General features: G+C 38.7%; 1 protein-coding gene across 1 annotated transcript in view; it reads right to left on the bottom strand.

The window, feature by feature from the left end:
- Nucleotides 1-6,449: 6,449 nt before the first annotated feature.
- The window catches only part of LOC117438548 (extracellular sulfatase Sulf-1-like), a gene marked incomplete at its 3' end in the record, with an annotated part of 36,021 nt that continues 28,291 nt past the window's right edge, over nt 6,450-14,179 (bottom strand). The window contains 5 exon segments of the mRNA XM_034074023.1: nt 6,450-6,579; nt 7,591-7,647; nt 7,913-8,041; nt 8,602-8,777; nt 9,799-9,949. Coding sequence (XP_033929914.1) covers nt 6,450-6,579; nt 7,591-7,647; nt 7,913-8,041; nt 8,602-8,777; nt 9,799-9,949 — 643 coding nt within the window.

Raw genomic sequence — 14,179 nt, 5'->3', positions numbered from 1 at the left:
ATGCTATATCATATTTCAGTTAGTTTTAGTGTGTGCTTGGGTCTGGCTGTCAGTGGCTGGCCAGCCATCTCACACTTCTGCCAGCTATTACCGGCTTATGTGTTTTTATTCATACTCCACAGCTGGTCATAAAGCTGACCTTTACAAATGTATGGTCTATGATATTTATTTTATGAGAACATAGATACTTGAGCCAAACCAGACTACACCTAATAAGCCCCATTCTAATTTCCTTTACAATATAATCTGTAAGCTGATTGATGGCAAGTGTTGCTTTAGCATTACAAATCAACTGAATGCTGATATGATAATGTGACAAATATGAATATGAACAATAAACTTACATCCTTACACTAGATTTTAAATGATGAAGGATATGCAAGAAAAAAGAGGTATGTATAGACGACATAACCTGCTCTTTGGATCAGAGCCAGAAGAATCTTTCACATTTACCACAGAGCTGATGCTTGGATTCAGCAACATGTCTCCAGTGATTACCCGTAAAGCCTTAAATCACTGTAAAATACATTGAGACCTAATTCAGTAAAATCTCACTGTACCATTTCAGGCGTATTCTCCAAATGGAACATTATTTCTTTAGGGAGTTTTAGGGACAACACTTCCTCAGGAGGAAACAATATTCTGCACCTCTAAAGCTGAGATGTATAAAAAAAGAGCACAAGGAAGGTTAGCAACTTCAGCATTCTACTGTCTCGTTCAGTTTGTGCTCATGGGTATGCATGTCATACAAACACAGGCAGCATGACACATTTTTCCATTCTGCCCACTGTCAGTGCTCGTTGGAGCTGGCAGCAGACCACAGATCTTTACGAGTTTCAGACCTTTGCTGTTCAGAAACTGGCAGGTAGTGCTGAGCAGATGGTAGGAGATGTATGCCCATAAATAAACAGACCTGCGTCTGGGTTTGGTTTCTGAGTCATCCAGCCTAAGAGCTGAAATGCTAAACACAAAGCTTCACAGTCCTCATTTTGGGTGGGTTGTTTTTTTTTTTTTTCCCTGTTGGGAAAATTTTAAAATAAAGTTGTGGGTTCTACAGTTTTTGTAAGAGGATAAAAATGCATGTTTGGCTACGGATTGAACAGTACACTGGAGACACCCTCCCTATTGGTCACAAGAGCTCAAAAGGTAACTGCTATCTGGGAAACAGCGTTAAGTCCCAGAAGTCAAAATTATGCCTTAGGAAAATCTTTTATGACTCAGACTGGTGGAGAGAAAAAGAATAGATACTTCGGAATTAACTCATTAATTACATGTTTGGGTAAGCAAAGAGAGAAATAAAAAGTACAAATGAAAACACAGTTGACATGCTTTTGTTTGATATTTGCTAAGTATCTAGAAAAATTAATGGGTGAGAAGATGGAGTGAGTTCAACAAAAATAATTGCCAGAAGATTTAAGAGCAACTTGTCTCTAAACTTCCTGAACTAACATATATTCTCGTCTTAGGTTATTTTAGTGGAAATCTGAGAGGAGATTTGTGTCATGATAAGGTTGCATTAATCCAGAGAAACACTTGTTCACATGCTATTATTTCTGTTCTACTGGAAAGTTAAAGAAGTTTTAGTTAAAACTTTGCATCAATTGTTTCCCATTTTAAAATGATAGGGAAAGAAGCAATGTGACAGATGAGTAGATATTTCTGTACTGTATAGCTTATTACAGTAAAGCTTGGAGAGGAAAAATGTACCACTGAAATATAAAAAAAAAAAACCTGCAAACAATTTAAATGTTAAGCCTCATCATAGTCACTACCAAACCAACAGGGCTCAATCAGGTGACCTCAGTAAGTTACACTACATAAACTGGTGACAAATTTGGCATATATACTATGAAGGAAAACTCTTGTTCCCATCACAATTTCTAGAGCACTCTCTGCAATGTGAAGGAGGGACTGCAAAGGAAACTTATACCCTGCCCCAAGGCCCAGAACTGAGCAGAGAGCCCACCCCTCTAATGCTCCCTTTGCAGGGGGAGTGAACCTGGCCTGGGCGTGATGGGACTGGCTGTGCTGTGAGTGAGTGCAGGTCAACAGCTGGGTCAGGGCGGGAGCTGAAATCTGGTCTGTAAGCAAACACAACATGGGCAGATGACCCATAACTCACAAGATGGACAAAACTAATAGCACTTCTCAAGTTATGAAGCAGATGGGAAAGAAGAAAACGTGAAATACTCAAGCTCAGGTATTAACCAAGCAAAAATTAAGAGCATGTGCAATTGCTGGAAGGAACATCTGGAGGTCATTTAGACCAACTCCTCCTCAAAGTAGGAACAACATTATTAGGTTTGAAAATATCCCTGGATGGACATTCCACAGCCTCCTTGGGCTCCAGTGCCTAATCACTCTTATAGCAACATTTCTTTTTCCACGCACCTAGTCAGACTTTCCCTTGCTGCTGCTTGTCTGCTGCTGATACCTGTTTTGCTGTGCACTTTCAAGAAGTGCTTGGCTCTGTCTTCTTTCTAATTAGCCATTAGTTGAAGGAAGCAATTAGATTCCCCTCTTGCCTTCTGTTTCTGCTGGCTAAACAAAGCTCTGCCTCTCCTCAGTACTTCCTTACCCCCTCTGAGGTCCTCCACTGGACTTACCAAAGTCCACTGCTAACAGAGGTCCCAACCCAATGCAGCACTCCAGCTGCAGTGCACAAGCACCAAGGATAGGTGAGTATTCACTTCCCATGACCTATTAGCTGTTCTCTTGTTAATGCAGCTCAGCAGGCATGGTCCTCACCTCCACAAGGATTCACTGCTGGCCCAAGATAATGACTGCTTAAACATAACTCAAAAGTCAATATTTCCATGCAGTTGTGCATATCTCATTTCTGATATGTTCTCATAGAGGGTAGTGAACTCTGGGAAATTGTTCTCCTGTAAAGGGGATTATGGAAAAATAGCCAGGGGAGAATGCTCTGCAATGGAAGTGATGAAATCTGTCAATAATGCTAAAAAATGTACATTAAAAAAAAATCACAGTGAAAATAGTTTAACTCAGCTTTACATACGCATTTTATACCTACTTTTTCTTAATGAAACAAAACGTAATTTATTTAGTTATTTTGGTCATTAAAAGCTTTGCTGATTTGCAGCTAAATGTAATCCACAATCTAAATTTCCTATATCTTTTTGGCAAACAGCCATTTAGAAGTTACAAAATTATGGAATAATGATAGCAATTATACAGATGTTTAATATTCCCCTTTTTTTCACTTTTTAAGTTTACCTATTTTCAGATAGCCATTGAACACAGAAAAATTTAAATTTCAAACCTTTTAATTTAAAAATGTATTTACTATGCCAGTGGGTTTTTTTTTCTCCTTTATTTTATTTTTAATTTATTTAGAAGTTGCTTATTAAATAGAAAATAAGTTGAAGCAATTATGAATACCACATCCTTGGAGCTTTTAAAATTCATAGGTCTCAGGATTACATCTCATTTTAATACAGGATAAACAAATTTTCTTCTTTTTCAACTTCCATTTGTGTTCTCCATTTCAAATATATTAGACATTGACCAAAGTAAATTAAATTGCAGATCAAGCTCTAAATGTACTAGACAGTACATTGGTGTATATATTCCCCCAATGCTTAATCTTAGTTCCATACATTTAGCAGCTGCTTCCCACAGACCAGTAACTTCACTATTTAAAATCTGTCAGCAATCACTCATTCTGTGAAGGTAGTTTAATTTAAGTGATGTTAACTGCAACTGGTTAGAGTAAATGTAGGAAGTATTATAAACCATCATAATTAAAATGAAGATTTTTTTCTATATATTCATCTATGTAATTGAAATTAAAGAAATTAATCTCATAAGATAAAATTAAGACCCACATGATAGTACTTCCTCTTTCTCTTTTCCAAGAAGTGCGAAATGACTAGGAGAAATGTGCTGGAGGAACATCATAGTAAACTATGATGCCTCATATTACACACTGGAAATTATCTGGGCTAAAGTAAAATTGTTTGGGTTATTAAATTATATAAAGAACTTTTTTACATGGAAAAAATCCTGTGGAGACTTATTTCACACTGCAATGCCTCACTGAAATTCATGTTATTACAGTGTTGCTCTTTAAATTCACACCCTTCCTAGTCATACAATCATAGAATCACAGAATGGTTTGGATTGGAAGGGACCTTCAAGATCATCTAGTTCCAACCCACTGCCAGTGGCAGTGACACCTCCCACTAGACCAAGTTTCTCGAAGTTCCATTCAAACTGACTTATTCTACTTTGACTTCCCTGTGAGTACCTCATGTAGTCCATCCCTGAGAAAGAATCTGCCCTTGCTTCTCAAGGCTGGTACAGGAGGAAACAGGGCAGGAGAAGTGGCTCCATTCACCACAGGCTGAACAAATCCAGAGGATGCACCCCTCATGGTGTTCTGTCTGACAGGTTTCTGTAGAAACATTTAACTCCAGCATCCCTGCAGGAAAACTTCAGGATGTTAGGAGTATTAGGGGGCAACTTTGATCTCTTTGTTTTAAAAAAATAATTTATGAATACCAAGGGCTGGCTCTGAAAATCAGTCTGAAAGAGATCAGTTCAGCCCTGTCCTTCATTCAGCTGTGAGGGATGGCTGCTGGGCTCCAAGTGCATCTTCTGCTCTTAAAGGACCTCAGTGGGAGCTTGTAGGTGCATGAGCCACTACCAAACAGAATGGCTCTCATAAGCTCCTTGCTGGCTCAAGGCCTTCTCCTTCCTTTGATCAAACAGGATCCACCAATATGGGGTGGAAAGACAAGTCTACCACAGTAGGCTGGAACGGGCTGTGAGCAGTGTTTGCTGCTGCTTCAGGTGTGATATCTGGTCAGGACACTTAACCTCTTCTATTCACATGTTGAAAAGTAAAGTTGTCTAAAACTTGGGTTTTGGCATAAGAGGTAATAAATATAAGAAATAACTGCAAAGAAAATATTTTGGTATTTTAAAACTAAACATTTTAGCGTCTAACAGTCTAAATGACTCCATTGATCTCCTTTAGTTTTTTATAAATATATGCAGTTTTTCAAATTTAATCTCTGTTTACAATGGCAGTGTTTAAACTCCTGAAAACTTTGCCCTTGGGTGAGACTGTGATATTGTGTATATCCCTTCAAAAGTGGCTGCGTTTAAGGAGCATGTGTGAGGTGAGAGCTGTAGCAGAGGACCTGACCTAGGATATGCTAGCCAAAACATATTCCAGTCCAATCTGGGATTAACTGAGATTCACTGTAACACTACACTCAAATGAATGAGAAGGGGAAAGGTAGGGATAGAGCATTTTTCTAAGTGAGCAAGCTCTCCTCAGCACCCTCAGGTTTGCTGTGAAGAGCTCTAGCTGGCATGAGTGAAGCACCATGGGTGGCTGCAGATGGAAGCAGAACACAGTGAATGCTTTATGTCCCCGTTCAGAACAGTTTACCAATATTTCAGCGCCAGGTTTACAGCTGGCTGCAGTGGTCTGAGCAAACATCTGAGGGAAAGGCGCAAAAGCCTGCCTGGGAGAAATCATCCCACACTCCAGTGGGGAGGTGTGTGGGGATGGGCATGGAGGGGGAGGATGGCAGGGTAGGCACGAGCCACTGCCTGGGGCCCCTAGCATGTGCCTGGTTGTAGGTGGTGTCAGTGGGAAGGCATACAGCTCTATTACACACCTCCCCAGTAAATTCATCTTCATATGTTACCATAGGTATAGTATTAATTCAGAATGGATTGAAAAGAGCTGGAGACAGACTCACTTTTTCTTATTTTAGCTCCCTCCCTGTATATACACTACAGAGCTGCAGGTGTAAGTAAAGAAGTCAGTGGTGCAGTAACTTTAGGTTTTATAGGCAGGCAACTAGACCTTTGTATCAGAGTCAGGAGTTATACCGAAATCATTAAGTCTACAAGAGGACAAAACAAGGCTTCAGTATAGGTATCATTCTCTGAATCCTTACTGTGACCTTAAAAGGCAAGTGTATCTGAGCAAGGGGTCCTTCTATTAAAGGTGTTTCAACAAGTGCTGTCCACTTTATCCCAGCAAATGAAATAATGCGTAAACATAGGACTAGCCAGTTTGCTTCAGTAATTCTGAATTATCCCAGTGAGTACAAGCTTTCACTGCTCAAAAAGGTTATCTCCCTTATTTATAATTATCATTGAATTATCTTGCATATTGAGCTATACACTGAATCAAATTAAAATTAGTTATCTCATGTTATATTTGAGCACGGGAGTTTTACCATAAGCCCTGTACTGAAACAGCAAATTATGGACCAGCCCTCCAACATCTTAAATTGGACCATTGCTTAGAACAATTTGTGTATGGTTTTCTTTGCTCTGAAGGTATTGAGAAGAATAGTCTTTTAGCTATCCTCCAAATGCATATTCTTTGAATTCTTTTGACCCATAGAGAAAATATGTATTTCTCTGTGGCACCAAGAAGACTGCAGTTGCTTGTGTCTTACCTGCCCTGGTTGTTCACAGGCTGTCTGGTATTTTGCTTGCTGGCATAATTCTTTTACTCTCTCATATTTTGGTAGTTGATTAGACTGCTGAGTGTTTTTGTTGGGTTCCTCCTTCTTACGCAGAAATTTGCTTAAAAAAAATAAATGGAATATTTTAGATACATTCTTCTAAACTCTGGAGATAACGAATTTAACTGGAAAAGCAAAGCTACTTTACGGGTTTACATCTTCTCAGGGAAAAAACCCCAGCACATTTCTGTTACTGACCTTAAAGGTAGGTCATGTAGTGAAAAAAAACGACTCAAGTGATTTGCTGGAAATTACCCAAAGAGAAATAAGAGAAATAAGGGCTGCTGAAATATGTCTAAGTGACACAGTTCAGCACCATTCATATATAAATGGACGTTCTTTCATGAAGCAAAACATGTTGAATCAGTACTTGCCTGGCTGAAAAGTCCAGCTGAAGACACTGCAGGGCTCCCATGCTCATTCAGCTTTAGCCTGGCTATATCTTACACATTACAATGTGCCTTATATGCACCATTTTGTACTACATCACCCAAAATTTCCATATTCTGTAAAGCCATAAAGTGCCATGAGGAAATTGCTGTAAAATTTTTACCCAGAGAAAACTTTCACAGCAGTAGTTGGCAAGATGAGAGTAAAAAGTGTAAAGAAATATCAGTGAAATGAGGAGCAGTTATGGATCTCATTTACACATAAACCTTTTCTTAGCTAGAACAAAAATGAAGAATGCTTTGGATATGAGATAAAAAATACAAAAGTATTTGATACAAGGATTCTGCTGGTTTTGAAACAGAGATTTTGTAAGAAAATGAGTCAGATAATGAGACATAAATGGGCATAAGTACAATGTCAAAGAAAGAGGAGGTACAAGCTAAGAAAGTCACCAGAAAAGCATGCTTTCAAATTTCTTCAGAGACAGGGATTTAGGAGCATAGCAGCTTGCAAAGCCAGTGGTGGGAAAATAGGAAACAAGTCAGGCCTGTAAGTTTGCTTGCAAAATTTACTGCTCTGTTGACCATAAAAAGGAAGAGGAGGGAGCAGAAAGGAAAACATGTACAGGAGAATATTCCCAGCAGGCAAGCTGTCCCAAAACTCTCTCACCCCTAATAATTACCCTCTTTCCACCAGAAATGTGTCACGCCAAATTTTGGTCTTCTTGTTTGTTCGAAATCTGAAAGCAAAATAATAATATTTATTGCCACCGATGTATAGCACTGCCAGGGTTAACAATTTATTTTTAAAAAAACACCCGCCTCTCCACTTATATATACACCAGCAATTTTATAGATGTGCTATTTAAGAGACTCTTAAAATGCAAACGCTGTGGTCATTGCCATGACACAGCTCATTTTCACAGAATCTCTTTTTTCCACTCAGTTGATTTACTTAGGTGTTTGCTTCTGAACTGGTTAAAAAGATACAATGCTGGGACCCACCTGTTTCCTGGTCTCTCCAAGTCCAGAAGCTTTAGGACAGATTTACCATCCATATCTGGAGGTGTGTCAAGTCCTGCTATATCCAGAATTGTTGGAGCGAGATCAATATTCAGAACTATCTGAGGCACTCTGCAAATCAACAGAAAAGGTCACAGTTGTCATATGTTCAATATGTAAGTCTTCACATTCTCTTGGAAACAGAATGGTAATTAATGTATATCAGGGCTTTGAAGAGGTAAAGCTCTACAGAAGCGCTAAGTTTAGAAAATCCACTTTGAAGTGTACATCTCAGAACGACAGGCCAGCACTGCAGACTGTTATCACAAAGAAAAAGTTAAGCCAATAAAACATGGAGGAGCAGTAGCCACACTACTCTTATCTCACTGACAATGACGGCATGATGCCATCCATTCTGATAAATCAAAAAGTGAGCAATAAAGATGAGCGCCTAATGTTTAAAAGCAAAACCCAAAGCCTAATCTTACAGGACACATCATCATACAATTTCCTCTTCTGCACTGTAACTTAATAATATGCAAAATGAAAGACATTTCCCTTTATTAGACTCATTGGTCTGCAAAAATATGACATCCTTTATGAAAAGAAATTGCACAAAGCAATAATTACATGTTCTTAAAAACATTTTACATTAGGCTCAACAGCTGTGCTAGAGACATAAGAGAACGTACACTGATCCTGGCTCTACACTTGGACCACGAATAAAGAAAGGAACTCGAATATCAAAGTCATATGGCATTGACTTCCCCTTGACCAGTCCGAACTGCCCGATATGGTAACCATGGTCAGCAGTGTAAATAATGTAGGTATTCTCCAGTTCTCCCATCTCTGCAAGCATTTGGTACAACTGCAACAGAGCACAGGAAAAATTCTGAATTAAATGTAGCAAAACAAATTTTTTTGAAATCAGGTATAACCATCATTTTACTCCCTTAAATTTACTGAACCAAATATGGCCTTCATGAGGTTGTCAAAGTGGTCATTCTCGGGATGGACACTTTTACATCTTGTCTTTACTGTGCTGCCAAAAATATCAACTTACAAGTTTAATTTCACATTTGTCAGATGGGAAAATTAAACAGGTCTGGAAAATTAGAGTAGCAAAATATGGTAATACTGGTGAAGTTGCATTAGTGTGTCCAAAAGTCATTGTGTACTCAAACAGCTCAAACACACTCAAACAGCTTGGGAAAAAAGTCTGTTACAGCTTTAGGGCAAATGGTACTTAGATTTGATTTACTGTGTTAGTCTACAACTTTTTCATTCTTTACAGTTGTGGGCTTGGGAAAAGGCTGTAAATTTTTATTAAAGTTTAAAGAAGTCTCTCTGGGGGAAGATCTTTGGTCATGGTGCTTGATTTTGGAACAAAAAGTCATGCAAAGTACACCTAACAGTTTGTGTATCATGTTACTTATAATTAGCTGTACAGTGCATTGCCTAACTTCTGCAAACACTAGCAGACTGACACCCTGAGTTGCTGTGATTTGCCAATTCCCAGATTTCGGCTGAAGGACGAACTGTGAAGGGAGTGTGTGAAATGAATAGACGTGGTCATACGCGGACCTGTGTCTATCTACATGTACACCCAGGTAATGCATTTTCTGTAATACCAGGCTTTATATTAGGCCCAGTGACTTTTCCCTTAAAAAAAATCGTCAGTTTATCCACTCAGCAATTAAAAGAAACAGCAAAGAGCTTGGCATTATGCTGCAGAGAACCAGAATTAATTTCTACTGGGGATACATGGAGTAATTCTTTGTAGCTCAAGGTCTTTTCCCAGGCTGTGGGTGGTGAAGGTAAAGAAGGAAATAGTTTAATTTTGTTACCAACTAATAAGTTTGTATTCACAGCAGTTTTCTTGCACTCACTCTTTCCATAGAGTCGTCAACAGACATCAGGGTCTGAAGCCTTTTGCGCTGCAAGACATTTGTAAACTCCATGTGGATAGGCAGCATGGGCCCTGTATACTGCATGATCCAGTGCTTATCCATGTTTGGTGCATAGTTATAGCTGGGAGTGCTGGGAGGAAAAGAAAGGATCACAGGCATTTAGAGGAAGGTGGGAACTTCCCTAATTACAGGAATAGCCAACAAACAGTTTAAACCACAGATTCTGTGCTCTATCTGGTATTTCCAGTGTGAAATACAAACAAACATCACTTCAGTGGCTTCCAAGCTTCATTGGTTCATACATCACTTCCTCAAATTTTTTTAACCACTTGATTTCTGAGCTGTCAGGCTCAAAGACCACTACCAGATACATATTAATATTTAAGATATGCCCAAATCTATTTCTCAAAGGTATGTGTAAACATTAAAACTGCTTATCTGAATAGTGCATCCTGTAACAACAAGCAGAATAATGAAGGAAAGTCAGAGATCAAAGATGACTACTTCCCCTTAGTACTACGGTAAACTTCCCTGATCTTCCAGTGGGGAAATTACCTTTATATTAGCACAAGTTGGACAAAAGTCACAAGGAAGAATTTTTTGATGGATAAAGAAATTCAGTAATCAGTTCTAAAGAACAGCGACACTCATCAGAGAGCTGAGAAAGTGCTGCAGCCAGTGGACATTGACCCCAGACCCATGTTCACTCTCCAAGACTTTCCCTTGGCCCTCACCTGAGCGACACCCAAAGATGTGCCAATTCCATTCATAACAAAATAGTATTTATTTATATATTGAATACTGTTGAAGTGTTATTTTTATCATGTGACTGCAAAGCACAGTGCTTTACCAGCATAACATGAACTGTGATAACAATGTTGAACTAATACCTGTAGTGATACTACAGTACTAAGAAGTATGTCACAGAGTCCTACTGAAGCAAAGAATGATGCCTTAGGAGTTTTGCACAAACATAAAAGGAAGATATAAGAGAGCTGTTCTATCCAAAGCCAGTGAATTTTTGAAGGACATCATGTAAGAAACAAGAATCTATTCACAGATATCATCTCTGAAGAAAAGGTACTGCAAAAAATATGCCAAGTAATTTTGCTGTATGGATTTGCACATTACAAAAGCTCTTCATTAATCCTGCTTTTATACCTATCATACATGATAACTTAAAGGTGAAAAGAAACAAAAAAAAGAACCCTGTCCTGTAACAGTTTCATCTGTGGATGAGCATTTTGCTTCTCTAAGAGTCACAGAATCTAGGCTTTGCCATTTTGATTTCCAGTATATGATAGAGGCATTGCAGCCATACCTTTGAAAAATTAAACATAAATAGAAAATGAAAAAATGCTGTTGTGTGAATTAATTTGATTTCTGCAGTTCTCTTTTCAGTTTATAACACCAATTCAATATTGATTTACTGTTTAGATACTGATAATTCTAATACGTGCATTACTCAAAAGTACATTTTCCCCACATAAATGTTTATGTGTAGTTGTCTTTTCGAAGAGGTAGCACAGAACACTATCAGAACATTGTATATTGATAACTTAAAGTCAACACCCTTGACTAGCTTCTATTTTTTCTTGTCATAGATATATACAACCACAGAGTGATGGAAGCCAATTTATTTTAGTGAAGCAGCTGATTTTACTTTATCAGCTATCGTATGCATAATCTATAACTATATATTCCAAGGATAAAGTCAGCTCAATGGACAACATAATAGACTGATAGACAAACTGCAACAATTTAATGGAGTCCATACTTTAATTGGAGACTGTTTTTGAGAATCTATGTAGAATGTGAGAAATATGTGTGTGTCTAGTACATACAGCTAGTTTAGACTAACCTATTTAGCCATTAGCCCTGGGCAAAACAGAAATGAGACAGTGGTATCAAAGGATATGTGAACTTTTGCTCATATTAAGAAATATGGAAAGGTTAGATTCCTACTTAGCAGAGGACAAAACATAAACTACAACTACTCTTCTGCTGGAAAGTCTTTTAGTTCAGATGAAAAGTCAAAATATTTTACACTTCCCATGGTTAATATCTGATTTTTAAAAGGGGTGTTTCTACTACCACAAAATCAATGAAATTGAGCCCAGGAGCACAGTCCTCTAGGTTGCTGGCTAGCCAGCAGCCCTAGCAGATGGACTTATGGAGCCCTAGAGCTTGAAGAAGAAGCAAGTCTTCAGAGTTTCGAGGTATTAGGCACACTGACAGTGCAAACTTTCCTCCGTTTCTGTGTAATTTTGTCAAACAAGATGCTTTCCCATGAAAGAGCTCAGTTTTGATTAACCAGTTTTGATTAACCAGCTTTTTTCCAGCGAAAGCCTGGGGTTTTTTTTTTTTTTAGTGGACTCCTGAGGGGCCTGCCACAGAGGGATGAGGTGGCTGTGAGCTGCACTCAGCCAGCAGCACTGTGACAGCCTGCCACTGTGCCAGGAAGGAGAGCCAGCTGCTGAAGCAAGCTCAGGTCTCATGTTCCCAGCCCATTGTGAGGAGCCTCCTCCACATAATGGATAGTCTCTAAAAGCAGCACTCAAGGGTTTAGCAGGGCGGTTTAAAACCCTTTCACAGACACTTTCCAAATGCATTGTGAATTGTTCTGGGTGAGAAATGCAGTAGGCAGAGAGTGAGTAGAATTTTCCTCCCAGACACTTCAAGGAACAGGACCTTCTGAGAAATACCCAGTGCAGTGGCTGATGGAAGAAATGTGACACAGGGGTCCAAAGTAAAGGAGAAAGAGTACTAAGGAAGAGACAGAAAGGAATCCAGATCACCTATATTCCCTGCAGACCCCTTTTGTTGTGCCTTGCAGAAATCCACCAGAACAGCACTACTTGCCTGGCACAAGATCTGACATGCCTTCAGATTTGTCTACCGTTTTGTGTGTAAAATAAACAAACAAACCCAACAGAGGTGAATTCTGGGGAGAATATTGCTGATTTTTGAAAACCTTTCCAAGCAGGACAGACATCTTCCCTGTCAGTGATAACTGTTTATCACAACATTTTTTCTTGAAGCAGTTGGAGATATCAACTAAATGTTCAACTGTTATAAGACACTGAAAGTCTGTCACAGTTTCTATTCTTCCATTTTTTGGGAACAACTTTACTGTGTATTGACAATCACTGCTGTAAAGTAACATCGACATCTACATTTCCTTGATTCCTCTTTGCACTGTGAATACAAGATTGCAGATGTGTCTTCTATTGTCTCTTCTCACTATTGCCTCTTTTCAGTAATGGAAGCCTATCTTGTCTTAAGCCCATTTTGTTGATCCATGATTAGCAGACAATGCCAGGTATCCCATTATTTTTCAGGTTACCCATGGTCCGTAAATCTGGTCAAGGAGCTACTGCTCACCTGCCTTTTGATCTTTGCTGGCCTGCTCTGAGTAGCTCTCAGATGCTGCCCCAGAGTGCAGTTTCTGATTTCAAGGTCATTCTTGCTAGTTGATCAGCAAATAGTAAAGCACTTAAAATTCTGAATGTGTGCCCAGAGACTGACTGAGAGTTTCATTTTACACATTACAAAAATAGATACATGAAAAAGTGCTCCACCTCATGTAACTCTGTTCTAAAAACATACTACACGAATATTAAATTTGTAGAGAGGGTAAGTACTGAGAGAGCAAATGATTAGTTTACTAAAAAGGTACAGTATTTAGCATTCATACAGGCTATACTAGCTTGGACTGATCTAGATCGCATCAGTTGCTCACTTACATTTGTCCAACACATACCGTGTGGAACGTACTACACAGAGACTTCCTGAAATTCCATCATTGGGCAGGATACTAGAACATGCCAGGTTCATAAAATTTCAAATTGCTGCCCGTAGTTTAACAAACAAACAAACAAAAAAATCCAAATACTTAACAACAACTGCTGAACCCAGTCAGGCACTTTTCCATAAACACCGTGCTCAGTATGATAACAATAAATAAACCCTGAGATTTCATAACCATTTACTTACGTGAATACATTTACAGAGAAATCATCCCCATTTCATGTGCACATTTGCAAAAAAACAAAAAAGCAAATTAATATTGTCCTTCTCTAGGCCTTAGATTACAGTATCCTCAGGAAAGTAACAACTTGTGGTTTGGGTTCTTAATGTCTCAATATCAACGTGTATTATTTTTTTCATACTACACCATGGAAATTGCACTTCCTGTCTCTTTACCACCTGTTTAAACTGCAAGAGGAAAGCCCCAGTGGTGATAATTAAGTGTTCTGTAGGTTATAGAAGGAGTAAATAGCTGCTAAGTACTAGTGCACTTTTCTCTTTTAAAGAAAGATTCACCATGAGATCTATCATTTGTTTATCTGTAAGCATC

The sequence above is a fragment of the Melopsittacus undulatus genome, unplaced genomic scaffold, assembly GCF_012275295.1.
Source record: "Melopsittacus undulatus isolate bMelUnd1 unplaced genomic scaffold, bMelUnd1.mat.Z mat_scaffold_475_arrow_ctg1, whole genome shotgun sequence".
NCBI classification, from domain to species: domain Eukaryota; kingdom Metazoa; phylum Chordata; class Aves; order Psittaciformes; family Psittaculidae; genus Melopsittacus; species Melopsittacus undulatus.
The sequence above is the reverse complement of the archived record's forward strand: the minus strand, read 5'-3'. Positions and strand labels throughout refer to the sequence as shown.